The sequence below is a fragment of the Anoplopoma fimbria genome, chromosome 24 (assembly GCF_027596085.1).
Source record: "Anoplopoma fimbria isolate UVic2021 breed Golden Eagle Sablefish chromosome 24, Afim_UVic_2022, whole genome shotgun sequence".
Taxonomy (NCBI): domain Eukaryota; kingdom Metazoa; phylum Chordata; class Actinopteri; order Perciformes; family Anoplopomatidae; genus Anoplopoma; species Anoplopoma fimbria.
This window is the reverse complement of record NC_072472.1, coordinates 17279626-17306324: the sequence shown is the minus strand read 5'-3', so window position 1 is coordinate 17306324 and position 26699 is coordinate 17279626. Positions and strand designations below refer to the sequence as shown.

Here is a 26699-nt window from a genome sequence, read left to right as displayed (position 1 = left end):
ATTTATTGCCTCAATCCGTTACATTTACCATAAACCATGATTTAAGGTCACAAACCTTCCCTTTAAACTACACAATGTGTCTGTGTTTTTTCAACTAGTTTGCAGTGCTTCCCAAAAGACAAATTGAATAAGTCTTTGACTTTATTGTGAATTTAATCTTCAATAAAAGTGATTTTAAGTGAATACTGGATGAACATAGTCTTGCATTCATATTTTTTACAGTCAGATAAAAAGAAATATACTTCAGCTGTCCTCGATTGCTGTCAGAACTACTTTAGTTAAATATTCAGTACATTTTCTGCAACCTTAGCTGTTCCGAGACATGTGAGCCAAAGAGGTAGTAACAATGATCTTATTTATCATTTTTAGAGTTGGATTTTCTCATCAGTAACCAATACTCTACTAATAAAACTACTGGATACTCACACAGCAGGACAATCTAATATTTTAGGTTCACTGTAACCAAGTTTGTATTTTACAGTTGGACTAACTACAGTATGACTATCATATCTACATTGATTGTCATAGAAATGGATTTTGCCCATTTGTTAAAAAGTTTATTAAAAATGATTTCAAAACAAATCTGAAATCATTTTATTTTTATTTTTAAGGCACTTAAGCACTTAAATGCCTCCCAGGTTGTACTAACCACTCTTAATATCACAAGCAGGTACTTAGTAGGTGCGTCTGAAAGCGGCACTTAGAAAAACAGATTTTGGGAAGTTGATGGGAGACAAGTATTTGTTTATTTCTGTGATCCAATTCTCATCTGCTCTTTGGGCAGTCTCTTGTTTTTCAGTATTTATGAATACCTTGTCATGTGTATGTAGAATGAAGGTCAAATGCAAAACTTCCAAAAATGTTTTTAACCCTGCTACTTTTAGGTTGCTGTAATCATGATTTACAGACTTACTGTGTATGTAAAGTAGAATCTCTGTAAAACACAAACTGTCCACTCAGAAATAACAGAGCTGTCAACAGGTGATGCCTTGCGGTGCCTCACATAAAAGCTTTAGAACAAACAGTCTCAATTATAGCTAAAAGGAAGAAAAAAAAAAAAGCTTTAGCAACAAAATAATGATTACAGGACAGGGTTAAGAGCTATTAGACTGAAGCTGTAGGTAAACAGTACCTTTGTTAAAGTTTATGGAGGCAGCAAAGATGAGTCACTATTTGATAAATAAAAAATCCCTCTACTGGTGAAACAAGATCGGTTTAGCCAAACCTGCCAGCATCTTTGGTACATGTACTGAGATTATTTCTCCAATCATCTCTGGGAAGCTGACCTTCGTGGGGAGTGACTGAGCCTGGACGAAAAGGTCAAATGTAAACTGGTGGAGCTTCTTTACTGTCTGAAACAGAAGACACAAAATTAAATGATCATTGAACCATTTGGATAACATTTACTACAAACAGTGTTTTGACAATGACTCTGGAGACATGTCTCGTGAAAATATATGACAAAATGAAAAATCATATCAAACTCTTCCATTAAACTTATTTTTCTAAAAAAAGATTCTGCTTGCACTAGCTTGAATGCTGCATATTTCCATGGGCTATTAAAAAAAACATAGCATCCCCTGTGATTTAATTGCATGCAAAGCCAAGAAATGTTCTCCTGGCTTGTCTATGATGCACCTACATGTTCAGATGATTTTAGATTTCACAAACTCTAAACCTTTTCCCTCTGTTGGGGGAAGGAAAACATGTGCACACCAGTTAATTTGAAACCACTTGAAGCGCTTTGTCTCACCATCTGGAGCGAGTCCAGGAGTCGGGTGAGCTGGTAGAACCGCTGAGGACAATTTGTCGCCATTCGACAGTTGATGAGGCGATCCAGTTCGTTGATGTAGGTGAGACGTAATTCATCAAAGTACTTCTGACTCTTCAGACCCTCAACTGGAACTGGTGACAACAGAAAAACAGTTTGGACTATAAGATCAGCGGTTGACTTTCTCCTGCATGTCCACTTATGGGATAAAGTGAAGCAGTTTGTTTTGACATTTCGATGCTCAGTACATTGGGCAATACTTACGAATGCTGAAGAGGAGCAAGGCCTTCATGCAGAGGAACTCTTCCTGAGAGATCTGCAGCAGCATGAACTCCTGTGAAAGATGTCTCATCCGTATGCAGTGCTCATACATTGTGGAAATGTGCATCCGATTTCTGCAGATGTTAAAAAGGTCAGGATCAGAAATGTGAAATAAAGGAAAGTTTCAAATCCGAGAGTGAAGGAACAAATTGCTTTACACCTTGGACATTTATTGTGAAATGAATAACTACCGAATGAGAACAATTGTCAGAGGTTAGATCCATATCTATTAATGGTGTAATGGGGTCATCGGCACTGAATTATCTTTAAAACAATACAGAGTTCTGCCGTGGGATATTTGACATTTGGAGCAAGATGTGTAAAACACACAACTCCGTTACATTACAATCTCTCCCTTTATAATTGGCAATAAAGTTCAGTAAAATGTCCTAATCATTTAGAGTGAAATATTAAAAGCGGTGATTGGATATTTCATGTTCATCATGCATGAACAATCTTCAGTTATTTAAACGAGCCTGGGAGAAGAAGAGTGGGAGAACAGGCATCTTGATCAAAGTTTGCAATCTCTACTCTGTGATTAAACGATTCTGCCTTTATTATCACTGAGGAAAGAGACAGTTTGTAACATATTCCTATGCTGTGAAGATAGAAATGCAATAGAGCTAGATAGAGCGGAATGTTCCCCATCTCTCTGGAAGTAAATGCAAAGTTTCATATATGCTATTACACAGTATACATGCATACCTTACACAGATCATGTTTAATCCAAGAATTGCACATTTTTGATAAATTCATTAAAGCAAGCTTTGTTAGAATGATGAGGGAGATGGTTTGTTCATTGGGGATGATGTTATTGCTGAACTGACACCCACCTCCAAACAATGATGAGCGCTATTGCACACTGAGCTGCTGAACCTTCTTTTAAAACGCTATGTAGCCGACAATATATGACTTTCAAACTTCATTATCAGTTTGATGGCTGAACTTTCTGGCTTGAAAAAGTCATTGTAGAAACACTTGTTACGTGATTTGTAATGGCTCATACAGCAAAACTTAACCCCCCTTAGAAGATTGATACCACTCTCATGTCTCACTGGTGATTATACTCCTATGGCCAGCGGCTGGTTAGCCTAGCTTAGCTTAGCTTTGAGTAAAGACTTGAAACAGGCAGAAACAGCTAGCCTGGCTCCGTCCAAAGTTAATAACATCTGACAACTAGCACCTCTAAAGCTCACTGATTATAATGCAGGACAGTTAATTTTTTTTAATCAGATTTTGGGCCAGGAGCAGCTTTAGTTTCTATACCTTATGCTAAACTAAGCAGTAGGCTATTAATCTTTTCATGTAGCCCTTGGCAAGAAAACAAATATATTTGTATATATGCATTTTTCGAAAACTTTAAGCCAGTTTTACCAACAGCAAACAGAGATTTCATTTGAGATAATGTATCACAGCAGATATCTCTCCCTTCATGTGAATATACTTATTGAACAATTAAAGTAAACCAGAGAACTGTATGCCTGATGTGCTTGTAGCGGGGTTATCTAAAGTTAAGGTATATAAGTAGTACACCTGCACTTATAGTTCAATAAAAAAGCCTAACAATCTTTCAGTCAGTCCTTAATTCAGTCTCCAATTACGATGACTGTGCCAGGGTTCTTACCCCCTCTTAAAAAGTAAAGACTTGGCTCGACAGGAGACGGTAAGCAGCTAATTTAAAAGATGACAAGGAGCAAATTATCCACCTTGGCCTCCACCAGCCCTAATTCAACCCTCAAAATCTGAACTACAGATCCACCACACCTCTAAAAACAGCTGAATGAATTAGCTTCTAGCATGATATGGAACTTGGTCTTCTTTATTTTCCAGGATGTTGATTTAGACTAAAGCAAAGGTTTTGGAAAATGAGAGGAAAACAAATACATTTTTCCTATAATCATAATTTGAAACAAATTCCTTCTCTAAGCCCAGTGCTTATACACAGGTATATTCTGTCAGCTGTGAAAGGAAAAACACCTGCTGTGAAATCACTTAACTGAGTGTGGCATAAAAAATTAAGCAAGGAGAGTTCAAAGCAGTTCTCCACTCAGTCTCAGTCAGTGTGAATTTTTAGATTTACATAATAATCAACATTATCTGTTCAGAGCGGTGTGACATTCAGCAAACAGTCAACAACTGCAATCCGCTTCATGGAGAGCTGTGTACATTATGGCTTTATTATCTCCACCAAGAGGTTAATTATTTCGGATAAGTTTTATTCTCTGTTCGTCAGTAGGATTACAGATAAACTACTGGCCCCGAATGTCATGAAACTTGATGTAAGGCTGAAGCCATGGCCAAAAAAGGACCCATTACACTTTATCACTCTATCTTATCTTAAAGAGGATCTAAAGCACAGGTCATTATTTTCACGGAAACGGCCTTGGTGGAGGTCTGCACTCTCCGAGTGCCCTTCTACATTGCCCCTTGTTAACTGAAGTCACACATCAAGTTCAGTTTACTCATCACAAAGAGTTTGATTCAGTCTGTGTCTGTGGAAGAAGCTTTTCAAATGGCAAAATGACCATGGTGATGTCATAGCATTGTTGTCATAGTGATTTTATCAGGGTTATCTCATTTGGAGACCACATTGGTATATTTTGCGGAAAGCCTAATTTACAAAATGGTGATAGGTAGGAGTTTAAAAGATGTGTCCATTTACTGGACAGAAAAGGTTTAATGAAAGATACTAATTACTACCTGCATGATATACACACATAAACTAGAGAAACTAATAAAAGACAACGGCTTTTAGGTTTACTGATTGCTACAGGAGTAAACCTAAACAGTAAGTACATCTGAACACTGTGCTCGCTTCAGTTGTAATAAATGTTGATGCTTCCTGCCAAGACTGACACATCTGTTCACTGCGTTTCCACAGCTTGTTAAAAACATTTTCGCTATTTTGCATTATGATTGCGATGTCACATTCAGGGAGAGTAAAAACAGCAAAAAGGGAAAGAAAACAAAACATTAATGGACCTCCCTCATTTATTCGTGAGATGGTTTAAGTTTAGTGAACCAAAGAGCAGCTATAGAGCTGTCTAACAGCTAAATTCTACATCTAATTAAATGCAAATAGCTGTTGTAAATTGGGCTTTTGTAATTCACATGAAAAGTGTCACCAATGTGAGGTAATATTATTAATTGTTCAAGCCTTTATTGAATTTTCATATTTCCTGACACTTGGTTGCGTGGATAATTTGAATAACTACGTTACCTAAAGCTGTATTTATTCAGTGCATATTGGTTGAGCAAGACCCTGCCTCACACTCAGTCACAGAGTTACACAATCATAACTGGGAGCTGCCCAGTATGACCACTACTGTCTGTCAGCCACTGAGCAGCATCAAATGAGCAGTTTGGGTTTTGTTCATTAACTTCCCTGCCCAGTAAAATCTGATAGGGGTTTTCCCCAAAGCAAATTCCGTAGATATACTCAAACATATTGTTACTGTTGTTTGCATAAAAAATGAATAAAGCAAGGGAGAGGTGGTATTGGCTATATGTTTACACAAAAAAGATACATTTTTTCTAAATATGAAACCTATAAATTGCATGCATTTGTTTGGTTACGGTTGATGAACAAACGCATTGCACATTAATTAGACATAAATAATTCATGCATAGCTTAAATAGTGCTGCTGTTATGAATTACTCTTTTCTTAAAATTATGTTGTTCAAAGAGGCCGGGCATACTATGTTTACACAACACACTAAATACTTGAGCTTTTAAATAAATAATTATTGATTTATAGATCAACTTACATTTTCTACTTCCACAGATTCCACAGTAAACATTTGATGTGACTAAATAAGACCATTAATATTCCTCAACAATACTCACACAGACCAAACCACTGTTGTCTGTCATGAGTAATATTCAGAGCTGAATCAGCTTCCCCAGGGCTGTGAAAGTTTGAATGCTGGAAACTAATGTTCCTCCCTTTAATCTCACATTGACAAAAGAACACCTAAGGGGGGAATTGAATGAACATGATCCAAAAAAGCCTGCCAAAAATGTTAGAGATGTCTTTGTGTTGTGAGAGATGGAGAGGGTAGACAGAGAGAAACTGATATGTCTGTATTATGTTTTCGACAGCGCCAACTCTCACACTGGGGCTTATCTCTATATAAAATGAGGAGCACAGCATGTTGGTCACCCCTTGATTAAATCATTTTAGAGAACACAATTGAATTCAAGACTTCAGAGTTGTACATACTCATTGAACACAAGATCCGGGGCGAAGTAAAGCATCCTGCCGTTGACATTCTTGTAAGACCTCCAAACCAGTGCAAACACCATCACGCCCATCCAGGAATGTTGAATGACAGTCATTTGGTCGTCCACATGGAGATTTCTGAAACCTAAAGACAAAGCATCAGCATCATAGAATGCAACACTATGTGGCATATTTTGTGCTAAAATAACCACAAAGTCATGTGCAGTAACAGAACATTTACATTAAAGGGATAAAAAAATATATATTTTCAATACACTGAGGGGATTACCCTTTCTTGAACTGTTTTCAATTGATCTGCCTCCTATTTTATCTCTTGGGCTGACAGTTCTTTGTTTTTATAGATGATCACTTTTCAACAAACTGTAAAATAACTTGTGGGGTAGCCCAAGGATCAATTTTAGGGCCGCTACTTTTTAATCTATATACAATAACCCTTGGTAGTGTCATCGGGAGGCCCAGCATCTCTTTCCATACCTATGCTGATGATACACAGCTTTACATGGCCGTGTCTTGCAATGACAGAGGACCAATTAATACTCATTTATTTAACCCCCTTAATAGTCATCAGGTTTTTCTGAATAACAAATGATACATTGAGATTTAGCTTGCTGTAAATATTTGATTGTAAAAGTGAGGAAATATTTGCAAGAAAAATACATAACTGAATTATGTTGTATGCATTAGCTTTCAATACCCATGCTCTGAAAGCACTTAACACAGATGAGAAAATGGGCTCACATGAGAACACAATTAGGAAAGGCTACAAAATAGTATCAAAGTGTTTGGATATCCCAGTGAGCAGTGTTTGATCAATAGCCAGGAAATGGAAGCTGCATCATATTACACATGAACTGCCTTGACAAGGCCGTCCCTCAGCAGCTGAGTAAGAAGAAAGCTTGTGATGGAAACCACCAAGAATCCCAAAAATAATTTTGAAAGAGCGACAAAGTGCAGTAACTTAGAGTGAAGTTAGGGTGCACCACTCAACCATATCTAGAGTTTTGCGTTAAACTGGGCTGTATGGGAGCATGACTAAAGAAGCCATTACTCAAGAACAAACATATGAAAGCATGTCGTGAGTTTGCCAAAAAGCATGAGCATGACGTTTTTAATGTTCTTTGAAAAGGTCTACTGGTGAAATTTTTTCACATGGAGATGTTTTTCTTTTTATTATAATTCTGTCTATATTATTGGTAGAACATATGGATTTGAAAAAAATAATATTGAATGAAAATAATGTGTAAATATCCTTTAATCCAAAGAACTTGATAACTTTTAATCAGATTTAATAACTTGCAAGTCACTGTACATACAGTGGGTACGGAAAGTATTCAGACCCCTTTAAATTTTTCACCCTTTGTTTCATTGCAGCCATTTGCTAAAATCGAAGAAAAAAACAGAAATGTAGAAATTTTTGCAAATTTATTAAAAAAGAAAAACTGAAATATCACATGGTCATAAGTATTCAGACCCTTTGCTCAGTATTGAGTAGAAGCACCCTTTTGAGCTAGTACAGCCATGAGTCTTCTTGGGAATGATGCACCAAGTTTCTCACACCTGGATTTGGGGATCCTCTGCCATTCTTCCTTGCAGATCCTCTCCAGTTCTGTCAGGTTGGATGGTGAACGTTGGTGGACAGCCATTTTCAGGTCTCTCCAGAGATGCTCAATTGGGTTTAGGTCAGGGCTCTGGCTGGGCCAGTCAAGAATGGTCACAGACTTGTTCCGAAGCCACTCCTTTGTTATTTTAGCTGTGTGCTTCGGGTCATTGTCTTGTTGGAAGGTGAACCTTCGGCCCAGTCTGAGGTCCTGAGCACTCTGGAGGAGGTTTTCTTCCAGGATATCTCTGTACTTGGCCGCATTCATCTTTCCTTCAATTGCAACCAGTCGTCCTGTCCCTGCAGCTGAAAAACACCCCCATAGCATGATGCTGCCACCACCATGTTTCACTGTTGGGATTGTATTGGGCAGGTGATGAGCAGTGCCTGGTTTTCTCCACACATACCGCTTAGAATTAATGCCAAAAAGTTCAATCTTGGTCTCATCAGACCAGAGAATCTTATTTCTCATAGTTTGAGAGTCCTCCATGTGTTTTTTGGCAAACTCTATGCGGGCTTTCATATGTCTTGCACTGAGGAGAGGCTTCCGTCGGGCCACTCTGCCATAAAGCCCCGACTGGTGGAGGGCTGCAGTGATAGTTGACTCTGTGGAACTTTCTCCCATCTCCCTACTGCATCTCTGGAGCTCAGCCACAGTGATCTTTGGGTTCTTCTTTACCTCTCTCACCAAGGCTCTTCTCCCACGATTGCTCAGTTTGGCTGGACGGCCAGGTCTAGGAAGAGTTCTGGTCATCCCATACTTCTTCCATTTAAGGATTATGGAGGCCACTGTGCTCTTAGGAACCTTGAGTGCTGCAGAAATTATTTTGTAACCTTGGCCAGATCTGTGCCTTGCCACAATTCTGTCTCTGAGCTCCTTGGGCAGTTCCTTCGACCTCATGATTCTCATTTGTTCTGACATGCACTGTGAGCTGTAAGGTCTTATATAGACAGGTGTGTGCCTTTCCTAATCAAGTCCAATCAGTTTAATTAAACACAGCTGGACTCCAATGAAGGAGTAGAACCATCTCAAGGAGGATCAGAAGAAATGGACAGCATGTGAGTTAAATATGAGTGTCACAGCAAAGGGTCTGAATACTTATGACCATGTGATATTTCAGTTTTTCTTTTTTAATAAATTTGCAAAAAGTTCTACATTTCTGTTTTTTTTTTCTGTCAAGATGGATTGCTGAGTGTACATTAATGCGAAAAAAAATGAACTTTTTCGATTTTAGCAAATGGCTGCAATGAAACAAAGAGTGAAAAATGTAAAGGGGTCTGAATACTTTCCGTACCCACTGTAAACACTCACTCACCACATATTTGTAGCCACACAGAATAGTCCTCCCAGTCTTAACCTATAAAAATGATAAACAGCTCTAAACCGTTCACTGCAGTCTGTTTGTCCTCTGTCTAATCACACATTGTTATGTTCAGTCTTGTTCGCATCACTTAGATTTTGTCATGTTGACATGTCTACTATGCTCTATCAGTGTTTTGAGCGTTTTGTTCTTCAACTAATACACAAATAAAACTTTAAACAGGTCAACCAGGATTAACTAACTAAAATATTAATAACAAATAATATTAGTTATAGGATCTAAGTCTCAGAGAGCACTATCTAGAACTTACCTATAGTCAACAAGTAAGAAACCTTGATGGCGTCTTTGAGTCCAATTTAAAGGTCAAGGCTTGGTCACCACATGAACTTTTTATCATCCAAAAACAGCTTAAGTGCGGGCACTTCTCCCACTGAGAGAAAAATACAGACTAATGCATGTGTAATACTCAACTTTGGAAGGTGTTCTATAGTGCGAGACTAAAACTTCTGTAGAGGCATCTTACAGTTTTTCTCTGGCTTTTGACTGGAAACTGTATTATTTAAATAGCACTTTATCATTTATTTAATTGCATTCATCTTTTTTTTTTTTTTTTACACTTATTTTCTTCCAATTCAGCAAAACGGTGTTTGTATAATCTTTTGAAACTGCTTTTATTGCCTCTTAATTTTATTTATTAAAAAAATAATTTTAACCATTCTATTTGTTTATCATTTTACTTTAGTCCTTTCTATTTCTTGTTTGAAGTTAGATTAAAGAGCAGCAGCTGAAACATGTGACGAAAGAGCTTGTTTACTGCATTTTGTCACAGGTTGGACCATATGAGATGGAAACATATTCGTTTGACACCGTACAAAGATAAATTCTCTGACTCCAATCAGTATTTAAAGCTCTCAGGATAAGCTAATCAGGATATTTACATTAACCGATCAAATAACTACTTGTATGTGAAAGGGGGTCACTCGTAGTGACAAACCCACAGAAAATTATCTCTGCAATTCCCCTCAGCTCTATGGAGCCTTTTGGCATCTTTCAGCTCATTGTTTTGGTTTTACCGATTGCAACTTTGTTGTTTTGATTCACTCTCACTGCTTTGATCAAGGCTGTTTTCAGACAGCGTCATAAACCTGCCCAGCACCAAACGTCAGAGAGACACAGATAGCGACTAGCTGGTGAACACAGCGAAGCATCTAGCAGCTACAAAGCCACAATGCTTCAAAAACCTCAACTAGTGTCCTACCTGGCAATCCTTTTGCCCATTTGACCACTTTGACCAGTTGTCTCTCTCCCAGCTCGTTGAGGCTGGTGAGCAGCGTGGCAGCTGAGTCTGGTTGGCCGTAGTCGTGCCCTGCATTCACCACCTCGGGTTCGATGGATTCCAGGATGTTGAGGAAGACCATTTGGGAGTTGAAGCTCAGGCCTGATTTTGGGGAGAAATTCTGGACGACTTCTGAAGGGTCCTTCAGAGGAAGTTCCATCTCAGGGTTTTTCTGTTGTCCAATCTTCTTCAGTTTACGGGCTACAAACAAAAGCAAGAAATTAAGAATCTGTTCATTTATTATTATGTTTATGCTATTTTAAGGCACAACTAGTTAAGAAGCCAGTCGGGTAATCAATCTCCAAATCACCAGACCTGAATGTGTTTTGCAAATGATCCTAAATTACTAGATCTGATTGAGTTTGACTGAAGAATCCAGTTTTCTTCTAAAATAAGGGTTCTCAAAGTTTTTAAGACAGAGTGCCAATTTAGAGAGCCAGCATATGATAGAGGGCTGCAAAGGAAGTTGTAGGATTTGTGATTTATCTCATAATGGTGTTGAACATTAAATTCCTTGAGCACCGAGTCCATCCGTTTGCAGATAAGGCAGTTCTCTTTTTCTGTCCTCCGAGGTCAGACGAGTTCATTTATTTATCCTGAAATATACTTTTCTCCTCAACCACACAGCTTCTACATCCTTTTATCTATCTTACTTCTACACTAAACTGCCAAGTTATCCACCGAAAACCTTTTCTGTCTTTACCAGCACTATAAATGTAAACAAAACATAATACCCATGACACTTGCAAGGTGCCAATAGTTGTCATTCAACCAGTAGTTTTATTTAAGTCATCATTCTTAACCTGATAGACGCTTGTTACGAACCTTTGACCCAAATAAATCAATAAATTACATCTTCCCAGGTCATCATTGCTAAAAAGCACAATCTGAACAGTACTGAAATTAAAAATCCAATTCTCCTTTAGAAATCATTTGTTAGAAATATTTCATTGTGCAACTGTGGGTTTTAAGTAACCTTTTGAGGGAAATATCAATGTTACCCAACTACACTCAGACTGATCTACTAATCCTGTCGAAGATATTGACTGTTATTCCATTTGAAAGAACACTCTCTGAACAGATGAGCCTCATCTGGTGGAAAGCCTTGTGGTCATCTTGTATGACCCCCCGTTATTAATTTTTTTCCTCCAAAGAATGTTTTGCACAGCGTTGAAAAGATATCATTGAACTATAGCACTCACTAAATCATGCATGTTTTCATTAGAAATAAGTTTCTTTACACACTGCAAATCATATGGGGATTAAGAGACAAAAAAACTCAAGTTCTGTATGTTTAAAAAAATAAAATAGCTCATCTTGAGCAATGAAAAAGCTGCAATTTCTTTCCCGACAAATGCTGAAACTCCCGAGGCAGCTGCTCCATATGACAACCCGCACTTAGAAACCAAATTGGAGCCAGTTCTTTGATTTGGTGGAGCAGACTGCCATGTACAGTAAGTAGTGATACAACCAAAATGGGATGATTATATTCTGCTAAACAGCTGCCAAATACATTTGGTTTTTTAACAGTCATGGTTTACGACCACCAACCACTGCACTCAGTAACTGAATGTTTTATTTCCACAAGTTAAAGAGCTGCGAGCAGTTAAACTCAGCCTGTTATTTCAGGATGACGGCTAAGCCCGAGTGAGTGGCAGACAAATATATGTAATGAGTTTTTCCTGAGAAACCAGTGCATTGAAGAACAGACATTGCTGTTGTTCACTTATGTTTAACTTTGTTACAATCAGCTTAAACAGATAAGCTCTTTCAAATAAATGTTATCTAATTAATTTGACGTTGAATCTGATTTAGCTTTAAGAGATAAAAAAACAAAAACTTATGGAATCGACATATGATGCAACATTATTTCTATAATCAATTCATTTAATGTTGACTGACTGTAAAAATGGCAATACTTGTAATTAAATTGCCTCTTGCTGTGTAGAGAATGTCTCATTAAAACTGAAGCCTGGCTTTCTACTTCAGTTGGATAAATATTGAATTGACAGTTATAGACAGAACTTAAGTCTCTCTCAAAAGTAGCAGGGTTGAAAGACAATTGCAGATTATATAAAAAAGAAAATTGGCAAGTCTCACATTTCTATGTCTGATCTATTAAACATTTCAAGTAAGAATGGTTAATTAAAAAATCCTTTCCCAGGATTTGCAGTTGTGACACAGGCAGGCATCTGTTCTTTGCAGAGAACAGTGTAAATAAGATGGGTTGAGCTAACCTCAAGATCCCCGTGCTTGAGTGGAAGCCAATATAAATATGAGGTTGACATCCAAAACGATGGATTCAAGCACAGTATTTGTTACACTCACAGAGACACCGGCTAATTAGTCAAGCTGTTGTTAACTACGTTGGATGAGTGGTGTCAGTATCATAGATTGTTTTCAGCTGAAACTGACCTCCGGTGAATGAGCTGCAGACGTATCCATTTCAAGCCCATTTTCACTCAAATCAAATTGCACATGAAAATTTTATTGGACATTTTCACCTCAATATACTCAAATTATCTTGACCACTTCCCTCTGTGTCATTACTCTTCTCATCGCCATTATAATCACCATCTTTATCCTAACTACCTTTTCAGGTTGCCAGGTATGCTTTGATTGAAGAAAGAAACTCCACGGTCAGTTTAGCACGTTTCCTCCTCTTGAAATGTCTTTTTTGTAATGTGTGCCTTTGCAGATCCCATTTTACTCTCACTTTGGTGTCCAGGTTGTAGATGTCATTACATCATTAGCTCACCGATGTCAGTTGGGTTTCTGGAAGGGTTTGAGGGAGTAATGTGTCAGAGAGTCTCACTCAAAGAGGGAGAGATGTGAGAGAGCTCTAATAAAAATCTTCCACAAAGACTCCTGTCACTTTCTTCTTACTAATGTAACGGATATATTATGGTTTTGATACTTTCTATGAAATAACACAAATACCCTTAAATGTTGCCAATGGAGAAGAAGATGAGTTTCAGTATTATTTAGCTTAAATACTTAACTTAAGGGATATTACTCTATTAATACCCCACTGTTACTTTCTGTAATTAAAACACCCCTTCTCACATTATTACTTCATAATTGCAAAGATATTATACATAACATTTAACAATGACTGATTATTATTTGCAAATATTTAGATTTTCTAATTTATTGATAAAAAAATAAATGATTACAACTATTTTGGTCATTATTTAAAGAAAAACACCAAAGATGAACCCAGCTTCTCCAATGTTAGGATTTGCAGCCGTTTTTGTTTCTGTAAAGAGTTGCAGCCGTAAACTGTTTATCTTTGTGTTTTTATCATTTTTAATAAATTAAATACAAAGAAATAAAAAATACTGTTTGCTGCCCTGCCCTGTATTACACCATTATTACCTTGTTATTATGACTGAGCTGAAAAGCCTAGTGCTACCCCAAAGCAGCATAAAGTGAGAGTTCAGTGACTCTCAGGCACCTTAGAATTTAGTCACTGCTATTTTGCATTTAGAGCTAGTAGAAGTTTTGAGAAATGACTAACTGGGAGAAGACCTCGGGACAGACGAGGACAGGCTGCAGGTGTAAGACCTCCATACTGGTTTAGAGTCACGTGGGATTCCCGAGGTGGATGCATTCTGGGGAAAAGGAAATTAATGCTGCTATGCTGACATGGATATTTGAACTTTAAGTTATAAGCTATATACTTATTCCCAAATAACAATCTGGAAGCCGTACCCTTCAATAATGGACCAAGAGTTTAAAACCAATTCCATATAAATCTATCCTCTGGACCTGGCCTGAAGAGCTTCAGTGTGGTTATTCATTCACCATTTGATGAGAATAAATTACCATTATTGAAATTTTGTAAATCATAAATTAACTCTCACTCGCTGGTGGTTAAACGGAAGCTGACTGACTTTGGACGCATGTCAAGCACACTTTGGGTTAGAGACACAATTTGTTCTCAGAGTCAGGAGTTGAGTTCATAAACTGTAAACGGTTTTAATATGATCGAATCTGAGATCTCCATTTGCCTTGAACACAAGAAGCCTTATTGCAGATGTGCAGGGGGCTTTCTTCATGTCGCTGCAGAATGAAACCTCTATCCTAGTTCGGCGACAGCAGCCTCCTTCCAAGCTTCTATTTGTGGATGTAATTACCATTCCATGGATTAATATGGGATTCAAATTATAAAAATTAAACCTTGGAGCAATTTATAATAACTATGCTTCTCAATCTTGAACAGATGCCAAACCCATAAACGCAAGATTCAAAGACTTTTTTGCTTCTCTTCAGACCTTCCAAACTACGAGGAGAGAAACTAGAAACAGAATATGTTATGATCTAATGATACAGAGTTATAATTTAAATGATACATTAAAATCAAATGAGTCAAACCAGCAACCCTCCTGCTATTTGCTTTTTAATAGTATTTTGAGTAAAAACCCTCTGGGATAATAAGTATAACTTTTCTGCCTCCACTTCTAAAAATGATTGTCATAAATTTTCCTGTGAAATTCAACGAGTGAATGACATGTCCAGGATGAGAACGTCAGTGAAAGGAGGCTCTTTTAAGCCACAACTAGAAAAGGTGTGCCTTTTTACTTACAATCGCAGCATTAGAACACATTTTCCCTCCATGGGGTTTTCACTGACTGGTGGCAAAATTACCAGCATGTCTGCTGCTTTAATTCACATGTCTCATGTCAGCTTTGTGCTTCCCATCCAATTTTCACAGTGAACAGAATGAGAAAATGGAAGATAGTGAAAATTGAACACAAGACTAAAATTAGTCCACTACATGTCAATCTTTACAGCCTAATATGACGAACAGGTGTGGGTGTAGAGAGAAGTGAATGGAATAGGTCTAAATTGCATGGCAGCTCAGTCAGGGGCTTGATTATCAGTAACATCCCCTATTGCGATGATGCTGCAATTGAAGAGAGACAGCTAGGATGTGGAGTGCAGAGAGAATAAGTACTTGGTCTTGGGGAAACCATTAATAGTTCCACTTTTAGGACTTCACTTTCTCTGTAATGTGCTTTGTTCATACTGCGTGTAGTGCACAGTGTTTATTGTAGTCCATGCTGCACTGCTGTATATTTTTTAATGCATATTTCTACAACACACATCCTTTGTCTGAAGTGAAATGCAATTGATGATTGTACTAAAAATATAGTATATTATAATAATATATATTATAATATACTATATTTAATAAACGATCATTGTTTCCTCTAAAAGCAGATTTTAGTATATTAATTAATCCTACCTCCAAGTGTCATTCCAGCTTCAAAACACTTCTTCAGCCGACAAGATGGACAGTTCTTCCTTCTTAGCTTATCAATAGTGCAGTCATTTTTGCTTGCACACAAGTATTTCTGTTTGCCTGAGTGGACAGAAAAAACAGAGGTTACTTGCAGATAAACAATCTGTTGAATGAATGAAAATATAGAAAAACACTGGATGTACAGAATCTGTATTACAATTCAAATAAAAGGCAACAGGTTTAGCTGTTGAGTGCTGGCATCAAAGTGGAGAAACTCAGGACCCCTCTTGAGTTTTACCTTCTGCAGCTCTTTTGAAGAAAACCTTGCAGCTGCCACAGGTGAGCGCACCGTAATGGCAGCCAGAAGCCTCGTCCGAACATATCAGGCACATCCTCTGTGGTGGAAAGAAGAACTCCATGGGGAACATGTGCTCTCTGCCAGCCTCAAACCTGCAGTAAAACACATAACACAGGACTTCTATGAACCGTGAACAGGACACTCATAAATACAAGGTGATGAATAACATTTGATTGTTGCTATTAAATCTGATTAATTTCCTAATTTATTTTCATTAGAAATCACTTTTAATGTTTCCCAGCTTGGATGTAACAACTGAGTCACTGCACGGCATTGTTTCGGTATTTCACGTTTTTTTTATTTTCTTGTGAAACTAATAGCCCATTTTTAACCTTAACCTTGAGTGCATACACCAAAGCATATCCATATTGGTTTACTGGTTTAATACGGTACAAATTGTAACCACAGAGCATTTACTGTTCACTCCCCTCAGCCCTGCTACGGCCTCTCAGAGTGCGATTTAAGGAGGACAGAGGGTGCGATGACAGAAAGTGTGGGAAAGATTTCAGTGCCAACACCGCAGCCAAGGGGTGTGTGTGTGTGTGTGTGGGGGGGGGGCACGATGGGCGCCCAGCTTCAGCCTTGAACACGGAGAGATTGGAAAAGGTTCAGACACAACGTTGCCTTAGTGACGTGCAACTTAAGATATCAAGGGTCGCTGTTAAAGAGACAAGGATGAAGTTAGACTGTGTCCTGATTGATTTTAAGGTGACAGAGGAACAAAATAATATTTTATATATATATATATATATATATATATATATATATATATATATATATATATTATATATATATATATATTAGTGATTTTTGGTTTAGGATCCATCAACAATACAAGATAAAAAATATGCATGTCAATCTGAGGCTTTTCATTGGTAAAAGACGGGTACCAAACCATATTTATTAAATTTCTCTTGGATTCAACCTAAATGAACACATGGTGACATTTTTCAGAGTAGAAAAAGGTTAAAGAGTTGTCCATAAACTTTAGACATTTAGAAATTTGAGTCCAGAGAATGCGGCACACTGCTGTGAGGTTTTGCCTTATATACAAACTTATCTTTAGGCGTTGATCAGGTAATTATCTCATCAGGTGGTCTCATCATAATCAAGATCTCCTTTACAAAAGGCCAGAGGACAGCAACAAAGGTGAAAATAAACGGATAGAAATGCAGTAATTAAAGCTTTAAATAAGCCAAGCCTACTTTCAATGTGCATTATTACAAGTTTCGTTCCAGTGTGTGTAGTACAAGAAAATAGTGTGCCACGTGTGGTATTTATATGAAGAGAACTCAAGATAAACTAGTCCAGTGACCTGAAAGTTCCTGGATTTAAAAGCATACAGGGATGAAAGATCCTGGTTTAGTTTTACATTTGTTAAACTTTTTAAAATGCGATTGATCTCATTCTCTGTCAGGGTTTGGGGAAGATTCACTCTTCTTCTTTCCATCTTGTGAGGTTAAAATGTATTTTGACATACTGGCTTGAATACTGATTATTCTGTCATCTTTGAGTTGATTAAATGGGAGTATACTTATATTATATAAAAGCTAATTTGCTCTAATAATTTTGCTAGAAATAATGATCATATTCATGATTAACCTTTGGAAAGCAAGGCAAACTAGGTGTATTGTATACATGTAACAAGAATTATTGTATTACAAAAGTAGAAATACGTACGATGCACAAGACTAAATTAAATACTTTGCAGAAACACATAAAGTCACTGCTTAATGTGTTCTATTACATTTTACTGGTACTGAAGCATTTTGTGTGAAACATTCCAAGACTGCAATTACATAAAATCTGACAATTTAAATAATACGAAAGTAAAATGGGATAAAATATCCAGCATAAATATATACAGATAAATACGAGGTGGAAATAAGCCTGAGGACCAGATGATGCTAAATGAACCACTTTAATGATTGATGGTCAGATAAATATCAATACACAGTTTGAAATACCTGCCTTATTGCACAGATTTGCTTCAGCTTGCTTGATTTTACTCTGTATAATTTGATTGACTTATATGCATCCATAAAGTGAGGTAAGTATGTGAGTCTGGAAACTTTGTGTAGTGCTGTTGCTTCAGCTAAATAGTTTTAAGAAACATCTGTTTTCATTCATTTGGGAGATAACAGCATGCAGTTCCTCTTTGGTCAGAAGACACCAATATCATCACGGACTAGCTCTCTCCACTGAATTCACCCACTGTACATTTCTGTCTCGCTGCCGATTGAGCTAACTGCTCATGGGTGAGTGGCGTGATTTTCTCCCACTCCACTCTGGATATAATGCACTTTACTCCACACACAGACGACTACAGGGTCCACTTCTCATTCTGCTCTTTGCTAAAGCCCTTTTACGTCTTAAAATCTGGTTGATTAAAGATAAATTCATCACTTCAATCCGTTTGCGTGACAATTATAACCAAAAGTGTAAGTACAGCACATGCCAGCAAAGCGGTCCTATTAGAGAGTCTTTGTTAGAACAATTACAGGAAATGATATCTTGGTCTAAGACTGGAATCCTTCATGTGGCCTGCAGACAGACGAGTGTAGCTGCTCCGTCAGACTGAGTCTCAAAATTGAACCAAAGCTACAACTACATGACTTCAATGCCATTCACTCAGCCAGCTGAGCCAGTTCACTGCCACACACAAGGCAAAACACAGTGGTCAAATAACTAACTATTCAGGTCCTTGACTTAAGTTGAAGCAGGAGTACTACAATGTGAAAATACTCCACTACCACCGAAAGTCCTGTTATCTAAAACTTCCCTAAGTACGAGCATGTAAGTATTATCAGCTAAATGTACTTTAATTATCCTATTGTGCAGTAAAATGTTGCCCATCAGTGTTAAACTATTATATGTGATGTTTCTGGCATAATATTACTGCTGCAATAATATGTATGTTACATTTTAATGCTCTAAATGTTTATGATTGGGTAGTTTAAGTATCGCTGTCCTGTGAGAACAATGTTTATCTTAAAATTCATAAATAGACCTTTCTGACTATTCATCTTCAAGCTAATTGAAGAGGGTTTTTACATTGATTATCTTAAAAAGTAGGATAGATTTCTTATCCATAAAGGAACACTTGATCCTTCAGTTAATCAAGAAAGAAATAGTCAAATTAAAAATCACTTAATTTGGAGAACCATGATTTTCACTGGAAAGGAGGGGTATGAAAAATTGTATTCTGAAAAGTAACTTAAGTTGTCAGATCAATGTGCATTAAAAAGTACAATATTTGCCTGTGAGATGAAGTGCAGTAGAAGTATAAAGCTGCATAAGACGAAAATACCGAAGTAGAGTACTAATACTTCAACTTTGTACTTGAGTAAATGTACTTAGTTATATTCCACCACTGCCAAAATGTGTAATACCCATTTATGTTTTTCTCAAATGGCAACTTCCTCTGTAGTGAACTACACACTGATGATTTTCCACGTTTGGTCTGGTTAAAACTGCAACACATCTATCTATTGCATTAATTTATGTTTCTGCAAATAATACTGTGGTATAAAAACTTTCAGTTAAAGCCTGACTCATCAGCAGTGTCGCATAGGCTGCGTCACTTGTTTTCACTTTTGCTCAGCCTGTCCCCGTCTCAGGTAACACAAGTCCCTGCATTACTTTGCAACTGTGACTGTCACCTGACTCACCTTCCTCATTCCCTAATCACGCCCCACAGTATTTAACCATGTCCATTTCCATCTGCTCAGGGCGACGAGCCGATCTAAGACGCAAAGCAACAGGTTCATGGCAGAAGAGATATATTTGCAATTTGGTGAGAGCAGCAAATCATCACAGCAATAACTTAAGGAAGGGGGAGTGTATTTACAGTTGGCTATGTGGTCGGCTTTTTTCCTATGGCTATTTTTGGTTTATTCTCAATCTTAGAAAAAACTGATTGTAGCTATGTCATTAGATTATGATCACTGTTGCAGCATATTCATCTAAATGGTCCATTAACATAAAAAAATCCAAAAGTGCTACTGTTCTATAATGCTACAGCCATCATGCATCATGGCAGGTATAGTGATGAGCTGTGTATTAATCAATTAAAAGACTGAAAGAAATTGTGAACAAAATCCAAACTGCTGTATGATGCACTTGAATAACTGCAAAGTAAAAAACTCAGATCTGGAGCAGGGCCAGATCAAAGACGTGCTCTGGGTTTTATTCAGCAACATTGACCAGATAGATCAGAAAACCTGCCTCTTGAAAAAAAGTCCAAAATCTTGGGGTGAGAAGTAAGAGAAAAGCTGGACCTCTCAGTGCTCTGATGTCTCCTTTTAACCTAGAAGTCTAAACTGAACACCATATAAACCCTGTGTACCCCCATAGAGGACTGGCTCAGTACCTCAGTCACAGATCAATCATCTCTCCATTTCCCAGTGTTTCCTGTCTCCGCCTACAGTCCAAGTATTTAATAAAGAAAAATTGCCATAAAAATAAAACCGGCATGTACCTTTTGACATTAGGCAAATATGTTTAGGGCTCTGTGTCTCCTTGATTCAAAGCAGATGAAGTCAGAGCACAGCTCGGGGGGTCTCGGTGCCTCCATGTGTTTGGGGGCAGTTCCTTGTTTGGGATATTTCAAACAGTTTCACTGTTTTCACATTTAAGACCACCACTGATCACAGGTATTATGATTGAGAATGAGAAAATGGAAAACTGTAAAAAGGCCCATTATTCCAGGAATTGATATCAGACCTGGGCAATTCTTGAGAGAATATTCTATAGCCTAATAAATTAGGGAGATAAACACAATAATAAAACGTTTCTGCAGTTTCACTCACTACAGGGGAACCAGTGAAAACACCTTTTTGGCATCAGGTTGTATGATTTAATTTAATTGCCTGGCTCATAAAGCACACAGGGGTGGTCTTATAGTGATATTTGAGTGATACATCATGTTGCTATGTGTATTTATAAATACACAGAGACAATTTCTCTGTAGTGAGACGGTCATGACTCACACAATTCAACACAATGTCAACATTCCCCCTTCAAGGACCATTAGTGGACAATTAACAGTGTTACGACACTACAGGCAGATATTGTTTTTCATGCACTGGTCTATGTTGACATTTTTGGCTATTTTGCTGCTATAAAGTGGAAAGAAAACATCAACAATACACATTTAAGTTTTTATTTTACTACTTTGACTATTTGCGTCTGTAAAAATGTCTCATAAATTCACCAAAGGTTTGCATTAGATAATGTCTAAATTGCACATTTAAAAATACCATTTAAAAAAAATTGTAATACAAAAAAAAAGTATTGTCGCAATGTCATGTAAGTAATTAACTGGGGAAGATTCATGGTGAGATCTGTTAGTATATTTTGTTTATATATCATTCACATCCAGATATATAGAACATTTAACTCCTAAAAATATGGCCACAATGAAATTTTTCTATGTCCGTTTGTCATTAATGCATTTATAAAAAGAGAGATCCTAAACCAAATGAAACAAAAATGTTGAACCTTGCTTCATTCAATGTTCAGATTTCTGTTTTGGAAATGTATGCAAATCAGCATATATTTTACAAGTTAATTGTAACCAATTTGCATATTTAAACACATTTTCAGAAAACTTGTAATATTCATGGTTATATCCATTAGTTATATATTTTACCCTATTCCCCTGTAATGTCTCTCTTTAACACTGTAATTTTGATTCACCTTAGTTTATTGGTTATTTTGTTATTGTCTATTTGCTTTTATTTATCTTTAAGCATCAGTCAATTCTCACTTATTACTTGTTTTTATGCTGTGAGCTGTTGTCAGGGATTGTGTTGTTTGGTTTTATATGAACTGGTTTTGAAAAACAAAATGGAGTTCAATGGAGTTCATTGAGATTCAGTATTGAAACTCAAACTTTTAGTCATAAAAAAATACAACCACGGATCACTGCTTCATCTATATTGCATTTCTAATGTAGTAACACACAGGAATGCAGTTATGTAGTAACCATTACATTGGTCTCAGTGTTCTCAATCATTCATAAACCAAGTGAAATCACAGACGGTCGGAGAAAAAGGAATTATGACGTCAGCTGTATCTGTACACATGGTAGTTAACATGTCCAATCTGTGTACTTTGGCATACTGGAGGTCACAAGAAAAATAGATTTGTGATTGAAAGCAAAGCTGTCTTTCAGAAGAAAAAAAACACATTTCAGTGATACACATTCGTTTTCACTGGGTGCATTCAGAAATACTTTCTTCATTCATTTTCATACGGATGTTAGGAGCAGTTGCCACAAACAAAACACCAACAACGATATTTATTTAATGTTTGATGACGGAGTCTAAAAAACAAAACAAATTTGGTCTTGAACAGAATAGATATTATTACTTTATCTCTATATTTATCTTTTTGTTTTGTTATTTTAGAGTGTTGAAATTAATAAACAGATATATTTACAATGACTTTACAATGGGGGATTGATTATTCAAATAAAAAGGAAATATTTTAACAAGGGCTGCCTCCACTCACATACAATCTTAAGGAATTTTATTTTAAGTTTGGCAGTGATATTTGAGATATTATAACATCAAATCAGTATCGGGTTGCACGTACGTCTAAAATGTCAAGGATGTGAACCTGGCACACATTTCCTACATCTGTTTAAAAATGCAGTGCAAAGTCAGGTGCGTTTTAGTTTGCAAAGCATTTATTAAAAGTAGCCTGATAATGTCATAAAGTACTCTTTTGTCTAAGCAGTAGAACATGTGTTCAGTTTGGCATTTGATTTCTAACAAAAAAGAAGTGAAGAATGAATGTATTCCTTTTCATTAAAAAAAAACATTAAGACCTTAAACAGCTGTCTGCGAGAAATGAATAAACGCAGAATGAAAATAAATCAATTTATCTATTATGAAGTTGTCTTGTATTATGATTAAGTGTTTTACTCACCCTTACTGCAGAGCAGCTTGTCCATCTACACTTAGCCAAAAACATCAGATCTACTTGGGAGTAACTCCACAGATGACAGACTCTTAACACTCATGTCTGTGGTCAGATTAAGGTCAAACGGTGGTCACATTGGAGACCTGTGGCATTCAATTTAAATTAGAGTGTACATTTAGTTGCAAAATATCTTCTAGAAGACAGAGCAAAATCACCTTTCTTTGCTCCCTAAACATTTTTGCAACTTTGTTATCCTATGACACAACATACATGTTATAATATTATTGTCAGTATTATTATTATTATTATTATAGCTTACCTGGAGTCATTGTAGGCGACATCCAGCCACTCGCCGACTTCGGTCTTCACGTAGTTGGAGTTGGGATACGGCGGCCTCAGCATCCCGCCAGGGTACCACTGCTCCGGACGCATGACGCTCCTCTCATACGGGTCACATATGAACGCGGTGTCTGTGTCCGTGCCGCGCGCATTCACGCACTGCCTCGAGCCCCAACACTGAGAGCTGTACTTCTCATTAGAGGTGTAATTACTGCCCCACGATGTCCCGGCGGACTCTCCGTCCTCACATTTCACTTTGACCATGTACTGTTCCGGCTGATAACCACCGAACTTGCTCTCCGCGGCTTCCCCGAAGTCCGTCGCCTCTTCGGGGGGCTTGTAGACCCGGCACTGTCGCTCCGCGGCACTCTGCCCAAAGTGTGCCAAGTCGCCCTGCGTGGATGTGGCATAAGGGCAAGAGGCAGTGCGAGCTGTGTCCAGATGACCGACCTGTTCTGCAGTCAGGTCATCAGCCTCGCACAACGTGAAGTTCCGCTCGTCCACGGATGTCCGAGTGGGGGTGAGGTGTTGGAGACGCGCGGTGGTCTCTGAACTTTTGAACATTTCCACCAGTTGCTTGTGGCCGTGCGGGGGGCAGTCATCTCGGACGGGACACTTGTACTCGCTGACGGCACCGTGAGCTCCGGGGCGGTTCAGAGGCATGTACACATACTCTCCAAGCATCTGGTCATGTGCGGGACGGGCGGGGAGAGAGGCGTCCATGTCGCTCGTGTCGTTGGACTCCATGGCCAGTCCCAGGGACACGGACACGGCCTTGCAGAGCTCCCGGGCGGTTTCTGAGATTGTGGCGTAGGCAGTAAAAGAGCAACTGTCTCCCACACGGCAGTCAGCGTTTAACAACTCCTCCTGAGGAGCAACAGCTGTCTGACAGCAGCGTGTCTCCATGTCACGGGCTGGCGGATCAGTGTGTCCGGAGCCCAAAATGTTCCCGTCTGCATTAAGGCGCTCTTTTAGCCTGTCGGCACCGTTTCCCGTTGAGTTATTGGTGAAATAGAGCCGACTTTCTTCAGTTTTTAGCGCCATGCTGGGAGCACTTGCAGCGTTGCCCGTTTTTATTTTTGCCCTGACCAAATTTTTTGCTCCGAGATAACTGTCGGTCAAATTTAAAAAACAAAAAAGTGTTTGTCACGCCAGGAGACTGAACTCTGCGGGACAAAGGTCTCTGCTGCGACTCTCCTCCCGCGAACAGTTTGGGTGGAGGTCCTAAGGGAGCTACGGGAGTCACAAACTCCTCCTAAACTGAGATCCTCAAAGTCAGACGCGCTAAAGGTGCGTTTGATGAGAAGTGAATCCAGCCGAGGACTTTTGTAGCTTATCTGGCAACCGCAGAAACTTTTCCCCCACTGAAATAAAAGCATGGCGTTGAGTGCTTAATTAGTCAAATTGAACATTTTTAGATGCTTTGGCGGAAGAGAGAAGGTAATTTACATTGATTATTCACTTTAGGACTGTGTTTAAAGACTTCATGCTGCACACAAACCAAACTACGTGTTAAAAGAAAACGCATGCAGATGAACATGAAGTGAGTAAATGAAGAAACGTCTTTGCTATTGCAATTTTGACCTACTTATCATCTTCAATTTAGCTGTGGGATGCACTGTCTGGGATGGACAGATGTGGCCCCGTCAGTGTTTCTTTGTGGGTTGAATTTCTTTTTTTTAACAAAACCTTTTAGAAGATTTCTAAATTACTCTGAAGCATCCGTCAGCTCTTGGAACATTGTTGCACCTCTTTCCAGATAGATTCTCTGACTTTCCAAGTCGGAAATTTGGCCAGGAAAAACTATTGGCATGTTTAACATCGAGGATCGAGCTAGTAAGAAATGAAATGAGGTTTGCCTCATTGGTCCTAACATCTCCTGGGACTGTTACTTGGACAGTATCCTTCCTGACATTTGTCACATTCAAAGCTCCTGTCATCTGCGTTAGTTTCCTCACTCTCACGCTCCAGTTTCTGCTTTTAAATGATTCATAAGTGACGCAAAAATGAATTCCTCATCATCAGAGGCATCAGGTAGCCTACATCTTCAATTTCAGAGCTCATCAAAACCCTGCTCATCAAACAAATTCTGCTCTGAACTAAACGTGGCACCCAGGTGCTGCCCCATAAATATACTGTGAGAGTAGGCTAATGTAGACAAACCTTTTCATCATCATGCATAGTAACAGTTGGACAACAGCGCCATCATGAGGCCAAGCAGGAAAACATTACCTGCATGCTTCGGGTCCCAAGCGACCATTTTAACTCCTTAGATAAAATTATTCGAAAAACAATGCATATTTTTACACAATTGGCACCAGGATATTGTCAAACAAAGTTTTTTAGGAATACCAGGGAGTTCAGTGCTTAATCATGAACTACAGACCATCACAACTGCCGCAACATCAAATTGGACCAGGGGTTGTATGTGGGGGGCCCATGGCCCATTCCCTACTACCTACCCCCCTTCTTCCTCCAGCCTTGCTTGGACCACACCCATCTTTGAACGATGCCTTCATTTTGATTTCAACTACACAACCGTGAACTTTTGTGACTAACTTGCACTGTGGTGACGCTATCAAGGGGCCAAAATCGGTCCACAGACAGACCTATTAACACCTGGCAAAGCTTCAAATTAGCTTAGGTATGCATTTAAGAATGCCTGGATCAGATAGAATTTCTACACTGTGACAATATCACATATGATGTGGCTCCTTCTTTCATCACTTGTGGATGTGGCGACTGCACAATGACAGCATATCTGAATATTCAAGACATATTGTCTATCCTTTTAGTTTACAGATTTCTGACAAAAAAGCCCGATGTGTTTTGATTGTTTGGATCTTGACTAGAATTGAAAGTAACATTTGGAATCTCTGTATTGTTCTCTTTGGCGACACTTATGGAGATAAGCGGTAATTGTATGTGTGTTGCTTTGAATTTCACTTCCCAAAGATCGCTGCTTGTAAATTTTCCAAGGAATGTCGGTACAGACGCCAGGTTTGTAATATACTGCTAATGCAGGGGTTTTCATCAGCGGGCCGTCAATCACCATTGTGTTACTTCTTGCGGCAATTTAAGTGACTTAACAGACATTATTTTAGTGAAATTACTTTAAAATATTGTTCTGTGATATGAATAAAGTTTGTGATGATTTCAGTAACTGAAAGCAGTAAAGGATAGATTTCAGGGGACCAACAGCAGCAGACCTTGCTTTTACTAAATACGAATAA

The 26699-nt window shown here is 38.2% G+C and overlaps 1 protein-coding gene across 1 annotated transcript; it reads right to left on the bottom strand.

Moving 5' to 3' along the window:
* Positions 1-1070: 1070 nt before the first annotated feature.
* ar (androgen receptor) lies at positions 1071-24628 on the bottom strand. Its single transcript, XM_054626472.1, has 8 exons — positions 23447-24628; positions 16138-16289; positions 15843-15959; positions 10514-10792; positions 6316-6460; positions 2036-2166; positions 1754-1905; positions 1071-1352 (listed from the first exon to the last, which is right to left on the bottom strand). Exons 1-8 carry the CDS (start codon positions 24508-24510, stop codon positions 1194-1196), a joined length of 2199 nt encoding a protein of 732 aa, XP_054482447.1. The 5' UTR covers positions 24511-24628; the 3' UTR covers positions 1071-1193.
* Between the last annotated feature and the right edge of the window lie 2071 nt (positions 24629-26699).

Excerpts from the sequence above, each read along its gene's own strand:
- ar (XM_054626472.1), bottom strand. The coding sequence starts at position 24,510 with ATGGCGCTAAAAACTGAAGAAAGTCGGCTCTATTTCACCAATAACTCA. Across the intron at positions 16,290-23,446 it reads GTCGCCTACAATGACTCCAG|GTTTGAGGCTGGCAGAGAGC; the intron begins GTAAGCTATAAT and ends GTTTTACTGCAG. Across the intron at positions 15,960-16,137 it reads CTTCAAAAGAGCTGCAGAAG|GCAAACAGAAATACTTGTGT; the intron begins GTAAAACTCAAG and ends CTGTCCACTCAG.